The 18228-nt window shown below is 37.1% G+C and overlaps 1 protein-coding gene across 3 annotated transcripts in view; it reads right to left on the bottom strand.

Moving 5' to 3' along the window:
- The window catches only part of LOC128854727 (titin), a 210627-nt gene that overhangs the window by 21488 nt on the left and 170911 nt on the right, over nucleotides 1-18228 (bottom strand). For all 3 annotated transcript variants that reach the window (XM_054089038.1, XM_054089040.1, XM_054089037.1), the window contains one exon: nucleotides 3011-3134. In XM_054089038.1, the coding sequence (XP_053945013.1) occupies nucleotides 3011-3134 (124 nt within the window). The remainder of the gene's footprint in view (nucleotides 1-3010; nucleotides 3135-18228) is intronic.

Genomic DNA, 18228 nt, shown 5'->3' with positions numbered 1-18228 from the left:
ATATGTTGTGGCATATTAAGTAAATGAAATATGCGTAAATAATGGTATACCATAATTCGATAATGGTCATTGATGTCTTTACGCTGTTAAGGTAATTTTCATGAAGTGAAATACAATTTCTTGGTCAAAACTTTTTGTGAAATAAAGAAGGTAGTGATACTAACAAAAATTGCATATGCCAGCGTTAGTGAGCGAATTTAGGTCAAGATAATTTTATATTTTCTACGAATTGATGGTGTTGAAATTCATTTTAGGGAAAACTAAATTACTTCTCTTGAATATTTAACATTAGAGCTGAAAAAGTTCAATCAAGGAGTCGATAATTTAATTAATTAATATTTCATTAAATTCACAAGTCGATTTTTGAACTTTAACTATTTAAACTATATTCCAAAGTCTTCTCAGAAGCCTGCAAGCATTATATTTTCTATGGGTCTTTACTTTGTGGATGCTTCAAATTATCTGTGCTTTTAAAATTAACGCCAGCTATGCTTTTAAGTTGCTATGGTATAGGAAAAAGTGTTTATAAGTTCAAGAAGAATCTCCCACATTCAGCGTAACTTCAAGATACTGCCGACATTATTTGTATTTATCTGATAGCTAATAGATAGAAAATGGTGGACTAATATTATTTATAGATGAAAAAATTAATTTATTTCGAGAAAAAATCTTGCATATGTGTACCAGGGAGTTCGTTGTAAGTGCAATATATAAGTTATTTTTTAATCTAATATATTATTGACTGCATTAGAGCAAAAAAACTTCAAATTTGTATCCGTCTGTTTGTGTGTAAACATTGCAACCTGACTACTTGCTTCTAATTCGCTTTTCGGTACAATCAGGCCAGTGTTCATGCTAGCCATGCCTTACATCTTTGAGCGGAACATGCTGAACCGAACCTTTCCATTTGAATTACTTTTGTACCACCTCGAAGCTCATCCACTCCAGAGTGTCAAAGTTATACTCCAGAAACCTTTTCACTGCTTCTTAAATGTTTTTTGATCAATATCTCAATTTTCTGAATCATTCCAGTGCACATCTTAAGAGGGATCACCTAACTACATCATGGGAGACGGAATAATTTAAGTCATTATCCAATTATTTTTATAAATCTTCCTTAATTAAATTAATTTTCTCGTTGGATACCGCATAATTTGGCCATTGCCCTAAAAGGACTAGTGTCAATTGGGGTAAAGAAATGTTGAAGAAATTCAGCCGTAGTGGTTCAAAGAACGCCTATGGCAGATGTGTTGTTCCAAGATGAACTTAATCCAACAAAAGTTGTTCGCGGAAGAAGCACCTCAAGGAAAATAGTCGCCTGTTTCTTCGGAAAATCAACCACCGACGACGAATCATCCTCCACCAAGACCTATCGACTCACACAAGAGAGTTTTTGAGCACTCAAAGGATCGACTGCCGCCTTATAGCCTTGACTTGGTGCCTAAAGATATCTGTTTGTTCCCGAACATTAAAAATAAAATACAAGGTCAACGTTTTTCAGCGCCTGAAGGAGCTGTTAAAGCCATGAAACAGCTTATTTTCTAAGGTATCTACTTCGGCCGCCGTAGCCGAATGGGTTGGTGCGTGACTACCATTCGGAATTCACACAGCGAACGTCGGTTCGGATCTCGGTGAAACACCAAAATTAGGAGAAACATTTTTCTAATAGCGGTCGCCCCTCGGCAGGCAATGGCAAACCCCCGAGTGTATTTCTGTCATGAAAAAGCTCCTCATAAAAATATCTGGCGCTCGGAGTCGGCTTGAAACTGTAGGTCCTTCCATTTGTGGAACAACATCAAGACGTACACTACAAATAAGAGGAGGAGCTCGACCAAGGTTAGGTTAGGTTAGGTTTGGCAGTCGCATCGCACATAGAGACAACGATGCCACTTAGTTCACGAAATGGGTCCGTTGTGAGCTCGGCCAAACACCCAAAAAGGGTGTACGCGCCAATTATATATATATATATCTGCTTCGGAGTTGCAAAAGTGCTTGGAAAATTAGTTCAAGCAAATGCAGAAGTGTATTGAACTTCAAGTAGTATATTTTGAAAATGAATATAGCCATTTTTATTGTTATTTTACTGTCTCTTTATTACTGGATGCAAAATATAAAAGACAACTCTCGTATTAAATCATACCCCTGCGATTATTATAAGTATATATCCTGTTGCATAATTATAAACACTTCACTGGTTTTGTGTAAGGAATATAGTTCATAATACAAAAAGTATCATATAACGCAAAGTTCTAAGCTGGTAAGCATAAACTGTTTTCCTGCCTCTTTGCTACACGTTCCATTCTCCATTGCCCTTGTTCTCGTCTTCCCAGTCGTTGATAACTTTCTCTTAATGTGGGCTTTGGAAAAGGTTTCTGGGCTAATTTTGATGTAGAGTCTAATTTCGTTAGTCAGTCTGGTTATTTATTCCCGTCATAACCTTCAAATTCTGGCACCCAACCCTGCAAGCGGTTTTCTTTTCTGCCAAGGTATTGGGAATATTGTAGTTTTCTTCGACGAGGTTAGATGCTATTATGTGAGACTACAGTGCACATAAACTTGGCTGGCTGTCTAGAAAAATCCACAAGTGCTACTTTGAAAGCATTCTCTGCCACAAATTTCCATGTCATCGATCTCCAATATATTGACATGAAGGTAAGGCAAATGTCTGGCAGATGAGATGGGATCAAAGCAATACCTATTTCAGAGCTACTTCGCTTTCGCGAGCTTAAGATACTCTCACTTTTTAACTATGCCTCAGGAGCTATCTGCCCTGGAACTTAGTTGCATCCTGATAGTGCAAAATTTCAAACATTTATAACTCTTCATCCTGCAGATATTGCACTTACTCTTTGCTCTTCCTCTAATTTCAATGGTGGTAAAAGGATAAATTGATTTATCTCCAAATGAGCTCTTCTCCTTGGTAGCAACTATATAACCTAGCCTAGGCTATGTTAGAAAGTCAAAACAGTTTTTGTTTACGAGCTAATAATACTTAATCTAAAATTCTTACCTGCTTGAGAAGCGTTTATATATGGCCGCCAAAGCAATGCAGGAAATGGCAAAGAGTAGCGCACAGAATAGAGTCAAACCGGCCAAAAATGGCGAAAGTGGCACAGTCAAGCCATTCGATGCACCTGCAATGAGATAAAACAAGTAACAATGAGTGAGAAGGAATACTTACAAAACAAAAAAACAAAAACAAACAGGGCAAATAAATTGAACCTTTATATACAAATACTCGTACCAAAAATTTACATAGATATTTTGTGCATGTGTTGCTAGGAGTTAAAACTACGATAACTGCGCCATTTAACTTTTCTGCATGAAAGTTTGCGCACAACCAATGGGTCGATTAGGTCATTTGCTGCCAGCTGATATACGCATTAATACCGCACAAAAGTTTCTGTTAAATACTTCAAAAAATCGCAAAGTGAGCACCGCATTCACGCATTTAAATATACAAGCGCATACATACATGTTTGTTTGTCTGAGGATGTATGTGGGTTTTTAGTGTGAAAACATAATGATAAGCTGGGGTGCGGCGCCACAAATGGTTAAAGAGACTGCTGTGAGGTAAAAATAGTTAACTTCTGAATGAAGCATACATAACTGCGCATTTCGGCATTCATTTGCGGAACTTGCATGACTCAACACAGAAGCATATCAATGCACATATGAAAGTTCAGTGCGCTGTTGTGGGAAGCCAAACTATTTTGTAAATATTTAAGTTCATAACTGGCATTTGATGAAAGAAGGCATACTAGTTTCAGAGTGACTTGAACTGTCCTAGTTACAAAATGACCAATTAGAGGTATATGCGATATAAATATTCTTCTATTGCTATAAATAGAAATGCGTAAAATGCAAGGCATGCACGAAATGAGAGCTAAGTGAAACATTGCAGGTTTTTAACACCACTACACAGAGGCTACAATACTTCGTGAACAAAGGCCGCCGTATCATCTGTAGAATATTCTGGCCGAACACCATCAGCAACGATACGCTGAAGAGGCGATGAATAGCCACACGCTTGGAAAACCACTAGATAGCATCACGGGAATGGCACTGTACTGGAACTTACAAGGGAGCAGAGGTCGCGGTCGGCCAAAGAAGTCTTGAAGAAGGTCGATCTTGTGCGTGCTAGCAGATGCCCACATCAGATGGAACGGCGCAAAAGCAACAGCTCAGAACCGAGTTCGATAAAAGGTTTTGTCGAGGCTCTATGCTTCCGAGCGGAGCAAGGAAAAAAAGTGTTGATGAAGTCAATAATTGTTTCATAACGTTCATGGAGAGTGTCACTAGTTTGTTCGGCATCCAATTTCCACTTCATAGTACACCGCCGCGTTCAAAGTATCAGTTGTTAGTTTTGAAAAAAAATGTAAGACGAACTATTTCAGCTGCAAAGCAACTTAGTACGAATATATTTCAGAACTACTGCACCAGACACGCAAGAGTCGACCACCGCAAAAATATCACACGTGTATGTGCCCTATATGAGCGCATTGCAGGTTATCTTTTGGTGCTATCAGCGGTAAAAGAGCAATAATAAACAAGTAAAAAAGTGAAATGAAAAAAGAAAATTAAACAAACAAACGTTTCGTTCAACTTTCCATGCAAAATTGCATACGTTATATGCATAAGTTTTTGCATGTGTGTGGGCAGTTGCGCTTAGGACCAATTGCATTCACGTCATAACAACTCAAAATGCCAAAAAAAAAACCACTGGAGCACAAATATCAAATAATGGTTGAAGTTGAACAAAAGGTCATAAATTCCCTAACACAATCACATGCATTTATACTCATGTGGGTATACTCTTTCGCTTTGTTATCACTTGAGTGGAATCTTTTAAATTTCCAAACAACTAACTTTTCCATTCCGAACAAAGGGAACTAAAGTAAAAAAGCAGGTAGTGACAAAACTCTGGTCGAAAGTACAAACATTCATATGTACGAGGTGTGTTCAAAAAGTATCGCGAATTTTGGATTTTCGCAGGTTATGCATATTCGATTTTTTTGTGGCGATATATTGGTACTCATGTCTCTCCCTCATGCCGACGAGTTCGGCCATTTTGAATGTCCAGTTAATTGTTGACAGCTGCTTTGCTTGCCTATTCAAAAAGATGGATCAAACCTGTATCAAATTGTGTGTGAAAAACGAAATTAAGTGCGCGGATGCATTCCAAATGTTGACTGTGTCATACGGAAAAGCTACTTTGGAGCAAGGCAACGTTTATCAGTGGTACAAAATATTCTCGGAAAGTCGAGAAGATGTGAACGACGAAAAGCGTGCCGGACGCCCGAGCATTTCAACAACAGACGAAAAAATTTATGAAGTGAAGAAAATGGTATTGGCCAATCGTCGAATCTTCGTTAGAGAATTTGCTGAGGACCTAGACATATCGATTGGCTCGTGCCATTCGATGATTTGGGCATGAGACAGGTCGCCGCAAAATTAGTACCAAAATTGCTCAATTTCGATCAAAAGCAGCATGGCATAAACATTGCTAGTGAGATGTTGGACTTTGTCCGCGACGACTCAGATTTGCTCCAGAGGGTCATAACTGGTGACGAATCATAGGTTTATGGTTATGACGTGGAAACCAAAGCTCAATCATCTCAATGGAAACTGCCGCACGAACGAAAAAAGCGCCCAAGTTCGGTCTAATATGAAAGTTTTGCTTACCGTTTTCTTCGATTATAGGGGCGTTGTGCATCATTAGTTCTTACCACTGGGTAAAACGGTCAATAAGGAATATTACCTGCAAGTTATACGCAATTTGCGAAAAGCAATCCACCAGAAACGCACGGATTTGTGGAAGGACAAAAATTGGCTCTTGCATCAGGGATAACGCCCCTGCTCACACATCGTTGCTTGTGTGCCTCTTTCTGGCCAAACACAACTCACTAATGATGCCACAGCCACCGTATTTCCCATATCTGACCCCCTGTGACTTTTTGTTGTTCTCGAAACTGGAAAGGGCCCATGAAAGGACGACGCTACGCTACGATTGACGAGAAAAAGACGGCATCGAAGGAGGAGCTAAACAAGATAAAAAAATGATTTTTTGAAGTGGTTCGAAGATTGGAAAAAACGTGGCCACAAGTGCATAATATCTCATGGGGGTTACTTTGAAAGGGACAAAATGGATATTAATGAATAAATAAATAATTTTTGAAAAAAAAAATTCGCGATACTTTTTGAACATACCTCGTATGTACATGTGCATACATGTATGTGTACAAGCGATAGTACACCCGAAATTTTGATCAGTTTCAACTTTTTTCTGTTGTTTTTTTTTTAATAGTAATTACTTTTTTATAAAAGCATACATAGGTCTTTGTTTAACAACAAATCCAGTTTTCATATTTGATAAAAAAAAAAATTCGCAAACTTTCGATTTTAATTCTACGATTTTTAACTAGAATTTCTTTAAAAAAAACTGGTAAAACCGAAATGTCGACATGCTCCCGAGCAAGAAAATTAAAAGAAAAAAAATGAACGGAAATTTTTAGTTAAGTCAAACTTTTACTTTGTTAAGCTAAAATTTAATAGACTATAAACTATAAAAACTTTTTAATTTGGAAATTTCGAGTTATGTGGTTTTTGTTAGACAATTAGCTATAGTGTTATGTAAAATAGCGTTGCTATTTGGTAATGGTAATGGTTGTATGGTTTAGGCTAAGGCCTTTATGCACTGCGACCAGATTGATCTATTGTGCGCCCCTAATTATTTAATTATAATTATTTAGTATACCGAGGAATCGAACCAGTTCCTTGGGAGGGAGCGATTGTAGGTCTTCGTCCTCTAGTAGGTACGAGTCCAAGATTCTGTGTCTCCTATGGCCAAATGCCTCACAGTTAGTGATTAAGTGTTCAATAGACTCCTCTTTATCACAGCAGAACCTGCATAATCTTGTACTAGATAACCCTATTGTGTTAAAGTGTTTACTACAGGCAAAGTGACCTGTAAGTGCTCCACAGAGTAATCTGGGGCCTTTTTATCTAGGGTTAGAGCAGATTTTGCTCTGTTGGCATTCAAGTTCAACAACTTTTTGGAGTCATTAAGGCCGCTTGTGCCTTTCCAGTGTTCCCTGATTTTAGTTTGATCCATTTCTTTGTTTCCTGTTTTACATTATTTTTTTCAAAGCCGAAAAATGGCCCAATAAATGGCCTTTCTGCCTTGTTTTTGGCATATAAGTTGCATTCTCGTTTCCTTCGTGTCCTTCAGGTCCTGGTATCCAAAACAGTGAGATCTAATTATGAGTGGCCAATTTGCTGAGTGCATTGTTACACTCTATTAGGACTTTTGACTTGAATGTTAAGCTATTCAAGGTTTTGAGAACCGATTGGCTGTCCGAAAGTATTTTAATTTACTCGATGCGTAAAGGGAGCAAAGGGAGCCCATTTGTCATCAGGGAACTAGAAAACTACTTACTGAGCAAACCTTATTAATATATATTATTGAATCATGGGTGCAAAAACCTGGAAAAGGAAACAAAAGTTTCATATATTTTTCAATCTCGTGAAATTCAAGTGGAATATATAAGTACACATTCATGTATGGCTTTAATAAATATTAGTTTGTATTAGCCAATGTAACTTTTTAAAATTTAGGCAAACATATCACTCATCGCTCAAAAAAATGTTCGTGATCACAGATCAAATTATATGGTATACCTTCTAGTATGTATGAAGAAGAGAAGGTAGAATCTGAGGAGGTTGAACCCAGCACGCAACTGGATTATATTGAATTTTACGATGTTAAAAATCCATATTTAATCCTAAACTAAATAAAGCTTTATGAATTCCATGTAAAACAAAGTTTTACAATGATACATTACTATATGTTACACCAAGTTGCAATTATTTCAAAACTTTTTACATTCTGTGTCTGTTGCCAAGCTCGTAATGTTGCTACTGTTAGGGTATTGAAGTGAGGGATATTCACTTATTTTTTAGATATATTTTAACTGATCGCTTCATTCTTAATATACTAATAGTACAATTCTCATTTTGTGGAATCTTTTTCATATGTACAATTATGTGTAAATACGAGCAGTATAACCAAGAAACAAAATAGTTTAAATAATCTAATAATTGATTCTGCTAATAACTCTTGTCTATTATTTAGACTATATCACAAAAAAATTTTGTTCTGACATTTATCTAAAAATGCAAGTATCTCTTCATAATGACCTCAGGTGCTAGAAAATCGCCGTCTTTAAATTCGATCCGACCTTGTTTGCCAGATACATGTAAAAGAAGATAACAATTTTGCAATATAACTCCTTCATTGAGCAAAACTCATTGTGGCTATATACCCAAAAACCAACCAAAGTATTCTAATTAGAAAAATAAAAAAAAAGATAAGTTGTATATGAGATATAACTCCCATACCACTGACTGAACAGGTATCAGCAATTTGGTGGTTATGCCTTGTAGAGCGCTGATCCATGGTCAATTGTTTTCGGCCAAGACAGTCTTACTAGGTAAGTCCTCAACTTAACTACTGGTGACGCGATGCACTACTTCTAGGCATGTCAAATCTCTCCCTCCTGGTTAAAGATAACAATTTTGCAATATAACTCCTTCATTGAGCAAAACTCATTGTGGTTATATACCCAAAAACCAACCAAAGTATTCCAGAAAAATAAAAAAAAAGATAAGTTGTATATGAGATATAACTCCCATACCACTGACTGAACAGGTATCAGCAATTTGGTGGTTATGCCTTGTAGAGCGCTGATCCATGGTCAATTGTTTTCGGCCAAGACAGTCTTACTAGGTAAGTCCTCAACTTAACTACTGGTGACGCGATGCACTACTTCTAGGCATGTCAAATCTCACCCTCCTGGTTAAGTTTCTACAAGTAGAACAGCAGGAGTTACTTCGGATGGAGGTTTAGAAAGTGCTCTGAGGCTCCCAGCCAACATCCTCCAGTCGTGACGGCCACATTTGAAAGTCATTTGCTGTATTTACTTCGGTTCCCTTGGCAATTGTTGTGCACATATCTTACAAGCCTCCATCAACTAAACACGGTACAGCAGGAAACTGGAATTATTTTATAATTGTATCTGAAGAGCTGCCCTATGCATAGAAATATCCACGGAAGCAAGAGCTAATTTTTTGGTTGATTAGTCCAATTTTAATAGCGCTATGATGATAGTCGCACAAAAGCATGCAACATATATATAGGGTTGTTCAATAGGAGCGCTTCAACTTTTTTCCGATAGGGGGGGCGAACGACGCAATATTTTTTTATTTTTCGCTTGTCATTTGTAAACTTGTTTAGTATACATTTCATCATAGAACGCTACATACTTGAGCAACGATTGCAAATCGTGCAAATTTTTTATGGAAATAATCGTTCTGTTGCTGCTACTTTAAGAGCATTACGGCCATTTTACGGTCCATTTAACAAGCCGTCCCGAAGTCATTGGTCTACAGTCATTGGTCTACAGTAACAAGCCGGCGACGATTTGTGGGCTCAGAGCCAATATTGAACGCGAAATTGCTGGAATTTCGGCCGATTTATGCAAAAGAGTGGTCGAAAATTGGGTTCAACGATTGGACTTCGTAAAACGTCCACGCGGTGGTCATGCAAAAGAAATCGAATTTCATACTTAAATGTATATGTCCAAACTCGATAATAAAAAAAAAATTAGTTAAAAAAGTCAAACCGTTTGTGTTTTATTCAAAAAAGTTCAAAAGTTGAAGCGCTCTTACCGAAAAACCCTATGATGCTTTCCATTTCAATTCAACCGGGCTATTCGGGTCATGTTCTTCGATTTCGATGTAACTTAAATATGTTGCTCTCTGATCAAAATAATGAGACACGTATTTTTTTGTTCGCCCGAAAAAAATTTTTTTCAAGAGTTATCGGCAATTTTGTTTTTCGCCTCAAACTCGATTTTTTTTAATTATATAAGAAAGAAGTTTTTTTAAATGCCCATAACTTAGTCAAAAATGAACCGATTTTAATAATTCTGGGTTCAAAATGATCGTAATTACTTACACAAGCGACTTCGTGTAGAAACAATTGCAAAAAAGTAGTTGAAATTTTTTTATTTAGCAAAAAAGAAAAAAAATTTAAATTTTTTCAAAATTCAATATTTCAAAAAGTGTATTTTTTTTTTTTTTTATAACTTTTTCCAATTCAAAGAAACATCTCAAACTTTAATTGAGCTGCATGCCTAGTAGCTAAAATGAGTTGTTTTTGAGTAATGAATTTTTGAGTAAACACCCTGTTTCGCACTTTTGCCTGCCGAGGGGCGAGCGCTATTAGAAAACTATTTTTCTTAATTTTGGTGTTTCACCCTGATTTGAACCGACGTTCTCTCTGTGAATTCCGAATGATAGTCACTCACCAACCCATTCGGCTACGGCGGCCGCAACATATAAAATCCACAATAAATGAGATCAATTTATACTACTTTCTCACCGATTTCTAACAAACAAACTTTTTGGATTCTGAAGAAAATTTTCACCAAATCCTCCTGAACTTTGACCCTACCAAATATTAACGGATAGTTTCTTTAACTTTCATCTAGTGCAAAGTAGTTAGGGGTAATTCTGGACTCCAAACTTAGCTGAAAACTAAACGTTGAATAACGGGTAAGGAAGGCAGAAATTGCTCCTATGTCTGAAAATGTATGCTTGGAGGAAGATGTTAACCCTGGGCCAACCGCTGTTCGAGAGTTGGTAGTGAGGATGTGACAACAAAATAGTGCGGAAGCGCTAGTTGGATTATGGATGAGTCCCCACCACCATTTGTGAAACAACATCAAGACGCAAATAGGAGGAGGAGCTCGGCCAAACCACCCCCAAAAGGATGCAGCGCCATATATATATTGGGCCATAATGCACTATGACCCCTGTTTTGACTCCCATCTTTTGCAAAAATGCCAGCAAAGTAAAAGAGCCTTCATTAAAAGTACAGGCTGATACATTTGCAGCAATTTCAACAATACTTGAAGAGCCATTGACAATTTTCGGACAAATTTTCCAAATGAGTTGGTTGAGACTCTCATTGTTGTTTTGAGTAAAGCCTCCAACACATCGCTCCAGAAGTGCGTCCTTACTCAAGTCCTCATAAATAGGCTTCATGGCTTGTAATACATTATCTGGAAGTGCCTCGTAGCTATGTTTGAATGAATCCAGATTTTTTTCAGCTGCAGCTTTTTGCCATTCACACCATGAGTCTACGCCGCTCGGACATTTTTGATGCTGTGGATTTTTATCTGTCGAGCTGTAATGGTAATAAGTTGCCCATATGGCATCTCTCATTTTCTCCACAGAATCATGGTTTCGTTGAATTGCCAGACCATAATAGACAGTCAATTTGTCGATCATTTTGACGGTAAGGTTACCTTTACCACCTAAACTTTTTCTTTTTATAATTTTTCCCGTTGTTGTTTTTTTTTCTTCGACATTATTTTTCACCAAATCTCGCAAACGTTTACCCATTCGTTTTTGAACGTGTCCTACACATTCTTTTTTATTGATTATAAAATCATCACCATAAGGCGTCGAATTTAGGACACCAGTGTAGGTTTTTGAGTCACCATCACCGATGTAATTGCGATATTTCACTCCATTATTCATTGAACGTTGAAACATAGTTTTTATTGCGTCAACTTCCATATTTCCAGCGGGTCCAGTATGGTTAGCATGGCATTTTCCTTCATTTACATGGGATTCATACCATTCTTCAAACTCTGCAGAATCTAATTTATTTTCCCAAGTTGTACAATTCTGACAGTAAGAACTTTTAATGTCCAGGACTTTTCCGGTGTAATGCCCGATCAAGGAAGCCACGCCATATAATGAAGAGAACCCTCGTTTTTGCCAGGTTCCATCACCTGATACAGTTAACTCATCTGTATCCTCGATATTATTCGCTTCAGACGTTGCTTTCTTCTCTTCTTGTACAGCCGAAACAAGAAATTTACTAGTCACATCTGCTATAACGTATATTAGGACATTTTTTTTACATATGAGCTGTACGTTGCTTTTGATAAAAATGAGCTTGCTAAATCCATAAGGCCACAAAACTTTTCACAGCCAGCTAATCCCAAACCTAGCATTCGCATCACAAAACAAAACCGATAGTTTATTTCATAAGGACCTGATGGAATCCTTTCTGAAGACGGAATAAATCGAGGCTGTTTACATTTTTCACATGAAACTTTAATATTGAATCCAAGGCCTTCTTTTTTGCAGGATTGAAAATTAATTGTTCCATCACACTTCACACACTTCACTAAAGTTGAAATTGTCGAAAAAACCAGCATGAAATCGACGATACGATAATGTTTTTCGAAATCTTCTGCCACGTCCAGAGACGTGTTCATCTTAATTTTTTTCGCTGATGCGCTGTTTGCTATTATATCCTCCTTCTTTCGTTTATGGGGAGGTACTCGTTTTTTAGGTCTACATAATTTTGACTGGGTATTTTCCCGATCTTCTCGGCAAATTTTTTTTGGCATTTTTAAAAAAATAAATGTAAAATTATAGTAAAAACTGAAACAAAAATTCACTGCACGTGTACAACTGCTCGGTAGAACGGACAATTTTCAACTAAAGGTTCTTTTCAACATAGCATTCGAACACACAGGTACGCGAATCTGTACACGTAGGTCTATCGACAGGAAGATGGTAACGATGATTTGACAAAAAGAACGGAGCAGCTACAAGAAAATTCATAAACAGGTCGCTTTTGTTTGCGCTGTTAGGTAGCTATTTTCGGCAGCGTGAAATCCGGTTGGAGAGGTAGATACTTAATCCTTTGTGTCTTTGTCAATTTTACTCTAATGCACTTCAAACTTTCACACAATAATCTTAAGATGTTATAGAATAATTTAAAAAAAAAAAAAAAAAAAAAATTTAAAAAAAAAAAAATACCATACTACCCCCTTAACTCAAAGTTGAAACCATAATCATCGAATACAAATAAAATGCAGTGAAAAATTTGCCCCGAAATATGTTTTAGCTTTTTGTAAATCATTGCGTATGTTTTATCATACGTAAACGCTACCAAGGTTTGGCTTTACGGGCATAATACCTTTTTATAGACAAGCAACAACTGAGGATATAATTGGATGGCTCGAAGATCTGAATGAGGACGATAATGCAGACATTATAGACAACATTAGAAATACCAATTCAATCGATATGACTTTATTTCCACCTGAAGAACAAGAGTTATCCGATTGCGATGATGCAGATGAGAACGATGAAGCGACTTGAACCGTGGGGTTCTAAATTATAATTCAATTCAAAAACCTCGCGGTCAGTGACTTCCACTCAAAGGAAAAAGAAAAAAAACACAATTCGTCGAAAGTGCTCCAAAATAGAACTAAAAACAAGAGAAGGCACAAACACAGCAATTCGCGTTCACACTCCGGATATTATAGCAGATATTTTGAATAACGATTTAAGTCCATTACAACTTTATAAACTAATTTTTGATGATGATTTTATGAAATATATACAAGCACAGACTATAAAATACGCTGTAAAGAAAGGAGATGAAGCGTTGACCCTACATCTTGAGGAATTATACACATATCTAGGCATCCTTATACTAAGTGCGTGCAACAATGTGACTATTCTCAACCATAATTTCACTTGATTACCTGATAAATTTATTAGTTGCATTTTTAGGTACCAGCTACTCGGATGTACTGGGAGACAGAAAGTGATGTGAACAACCATTTAGTGGCAGGTTCAATGGTCCAGAACACATTCAAAAAAATACATCGGTACCTTCATTTCAATAATAATACACAAATTGATGTGAATAATAAAGCATTCAAAGTACAGCCTATTCTGGATCATTTAAATACAAAATTTAAAGAGCTTGGAAAAATATTTGGAACTTCATTTTCTGTAGACGAATCAATGGAGCCTTATTTTGGTAAGCATTCTATCAAAACCAGTAGAACTTCGTCCAGTTTCAGCACGAAAGAGGAAACGAGAAAACGACACTAGATACGATGGAGTCAAGCAATACGTAAATTACTCAAGAACTCAACGCTGATGCAAATTTTGTGGCAAGTGTACAAAATTTATATGCATGAAAGGTAATTTCGGATTTCACCCAGATAACTGTTTTTACAAATATCATGTAACTGACTCATCAAATAACTAAGAAATTTAAAAATGTATAGATGTATAATATGTCACTTTATAAATAAAATTTTGATTTGAATTCAAAACCTATGTATATATTGTAATGTTATTTTTATAGAAGTAGCTCTCCGAATACGCTTATGTATGATATATCATACGCTTTGCCACGCCCACATCTTTTGAGACATTTTTTTGAAAAATGGAAATGAACCGTTTAACATCAACACAAATATTTGGTGAAAATTTCAGTCACCTATCTTAACCCTTTTTATATGTGAGCATTAATGGGTTAATATATCCAGAGAGAGCTCGTACACCCTCTCTATCCAGTTTGGTGTTCTTCTGGAGGGAAGGATAAACTGTTGAGCCTCTGTAGTCCATAACTTTCAATACAGTGTTTGGTGCATTTCCTGTCCTCCCAGTAAGGTAAGCCTCCAAAAAATGTCTGATTCATGGAATTTCGCTAGGCAGTCGCCTGTTCGTTGCCATCATTGCTTTTATGTTCTGCTACAAAGCCAAAAAAAAAACATTGAATCATTCCTCAAGGAGTTCATATGTTATTAGTAAGTAAAAGTCGACAAAATTTTATTCTGAAATTCCGGAGAAATTCGGCATAAAAGGTCCCAGAATTCGAGTATACTTATACACTCTTATACACGGAAAGTCTACTTTCAGCACACAAAGGTCGCTTTCGTCACTCTCGCTTGCTGATGTGCGCTGTGATAAAAGAAACGTAGCTGTACTTTTAACATGTTTAAAAGAAAGCATGCTTCAACTTATATTACTACGAACATTCTTTTAAGCCATTCTGAATACACTTGCTAAGCTTATGTCTGACACAGAGAAGCGCAGGAGTTGCAGCAGAAGTACGCAAAGGTAGAGTAAAAAAAGTTGTCGACAACGCCATTGCATAGGTGTTATGATATAAATTGAAACTGAAGTGCAAAAGTTGTGAGAAATTCTTTGGAAGGGAGTAGCAGAAACTTGAATAAAAGGAGAAATATGTGCATATATGTATGTGCATGTAGTAAACATAAGTTAAAGAAAATATCTGCCACTTAAAAATGTCATATAAAAATAAAATGTTTAAATAAATATTCAATGCTGAAAGCAACTGATGATTTTCCAATAAAATTTGTATTATCTATTTATATAAATACCAAACTTTATAACCGCAAAAACTTGTAAGACAATGAATACAAATGACGATTTCCTTCGAACCACTAACAAAAAATACATATTTGTCAGAAAAGTATAATCGAACAAATAATCGAAAAGTTGTGGATATAAAATCAGACGTAAATTTATTTGCCTCATCATCTACATAAGCCTTTTCTTATAAAATATTTTCCTTTTACGGCAAAGGGGCTGATGCTGCCGATAATGCCATTGTTGTTGCACGATGTGATGCTCTAGCTGAGGGATTTCCATTTTTGTTGTAAGTTAGGCGCCACCGCGTAGCACCAAACAATAAAAGCCAACGCTAAATTTTCCAATAAGCCAACATAATGCATGCATTGCATATAAATGCATTCACGCCGCAATGGCGCGCATACTCCCACACATGCATGCACACTATCTTACAAGAAAAGCGAATGCCGAAAGAAAACGGAGAAATAATGCGCCAGCAGCTGCACTTACACTCGGGAATATCTACAATACGATGGCCCATTAGCTTTTTACTAGAAGGAAAATATCAATAAAAATTGCATTATGCAAATCAGCATGAAGGGGTACAAAGCTTTGAGAGCCAGCGAGGTGTAGCGAAATATTAGAGGAAGCACAGGGTGATTGTCGACAAATTCAAGAGTTATTTTTATTATATTATAATACAATATTCTCTACAAGAATTGGCTGATGGAAACTTATATAAAAAATATTTCTGAACTAGTACATATGCAATTGCGTTCAATATTTTTGCTTTTGATATAACATAGAGTAGCACAAAGGGGACTGCTTTCTTACATTGAAAAAATGTGTGCGAAAGAGTGAAGCTAATAATAGAGTAGAATGGGGTAAGATAGGTCTTTTTTTTTGGAGAGCTCTTGCTACGGTGTTTTTGCATTGATTTTGAAAAATAAGCAAGATTTTGAAAGGTTATTTATCTGCTAACATTTTGGTTATACTGGCTTACGTTTGGCTAAATATTTTGGAAGCTGCATTCAATAAGACAAAGGTAATTTTTTTCGATATTTTCAAAACGGGGAGCACGATAGGTCACTATATGTGAGGGGAAAAGAACAATGTACATGGCTTGGAAATTAACGTTTTAACTTTTATTTATAGAGTATGAACACTGCACATGATATAAAAGTTAGTAATTTTTCTTTAATTCATTTTTCTTCTCTTCTTTGGTCAATTTTTGGCGTTTCTGTATGAGCTTCTGCCTCTTTGCAGTCTCTCTTTCTTTTTTCTTTCGGCGGCAAATTGTTTTTTTGCTTCCGCGTCCGATTTCTTCTGAGCTGCAGCTGCTTGCTCAGCGCGTAATAACTCTAGCATCACTGCATCTGTGAGAAGTGCAGCTTTACGTCGCTTCCGGCCTCGATTTGATGGTTTGCGCAGTAGAGCTTTAGGAAACGGCCGAATGTCCTCAATTGGAATTAATAGGTCGAGATTCGATCGATCTGGCTCTTGATCGGCATTCGATAAAACAGGCTCATCATGGGCATTCGATGGACCAGTCTCTTGATGAGCAATCGATGGGCCAGCCTCTTGATCTGGTTCGTCCTCGCACGGACGATCAGTTCCGAATGCTGGCGTGAAATCATTTTCCGAAAAAATGTCGCGATTAAATGGCCAAATGCCAGTTGATCTGAATCCAGCGATGATATTCATGCTGGAAGCACCTTTCAACAAGGGTTCAGCTACCAGTTCAGCTATTCGGTCGATGGTAATAGGAATGCAGGAATGATTTAACATCCACGCCTTGCAGGAATGGTCAGAATAAGTTTTGAGCGGCCCAAATACTCCTCTATCGAGAGGCTGCAAACGATGGCTGGTGTGCGGAGGTAGAGTTAACACTTCAATATTATTATTCGACGAGCACTTTCCTATCACGCGAGCACGTAATGTTTCGAACGGAATTTTAAATTGTTTGGAGGCTGATCGAACACTAGCGCCATCTCGGACTGCCGCGATTACGTTTTTTACGTCCTCTTCACTTCGTTTCGGCGTTTTTCGCACATAATTACGCACCATTTTGCTGCAAAAACAATTAAAATTTATTTGATTCAATTAAAAGTAGTGACCTATAATGTCCCCAGACGGCTGACCTATAGTGCCCCCAAGCACATGTTTTATGTTAGTGTCGATATTTTTTTTTTAAACAAAAATATCAAAAAACTAACACGTAAAATAAAACTCACCTGACAAATATTTACATACATTAAATGCACTGCACCGTAGAATAAAAAAAATGCTATGTCGGAGAAAAGCTCACAAAAAACTAAACGACGCCAGAACTAGGATAACTAATCAATGCTGACGGCCGAAATGACAGTCGCGCACGTTGTTCCCCACCACGTATTTAATTCACATAAGACGAGTAACCTCTGCAAAAACAGTGCGACGAAAACCTCACCTACCTATTGTGCCCCCATACCTATTTTACCCCATTCTACTCTACCATAACTCAAAATAGATAATTGATTTGAGCAGCCAAAAAACGCATGGCCCCAGCATTGTAAATATTTATATGGCATTCGAAAGTGCACAGATTCGAAACCACGAGTACGAATCTCCAGTTAATATAGGGTTATTCAATAGGTGCGCTTCGACTTTTTTCCGATAGGGAGGGCGAACGACGCAATATTTTTTATTTTTCGCTTGGTATTTGTAAACTTCATTAGTATACATTTCATCATGGAACGCTACACACTTGAGCAACGATTGCAAATCGTGCAAATTTTTTATGAAAATAATCGTTCTGTTGCTGCTACTTTAAGAGCATTACGGCCATTTTACGGTCCATTTAACAAGCCGTCCCGAAGTCATTGGTCTACAGTCATTGGTCTACAGTAACAAGCCGGCGACGATTTGTGGGCTCAGAGCCAATATTGAACGCGAAATTGCTGGAATTTCGGCCGATTTATG

The sequence above is a fragment of the Anastrepha ludens genome, chromosome 2 (assembly GCF_028408465.1).
Source record: "Anastrepha ludens isolate Willacy chromosome 2, idAnaLude1.1, whole genome shotgun sequence".
Lineage (NCBI taxonomy): Eukaryota > Metazoa > Arthropoda > Insecta > Diptera > Tephritidae > Anastrepha > Anastrepha ludens.
This window is presented reverse-complemented; position numbering and strand designations above follow the sequence as displayed.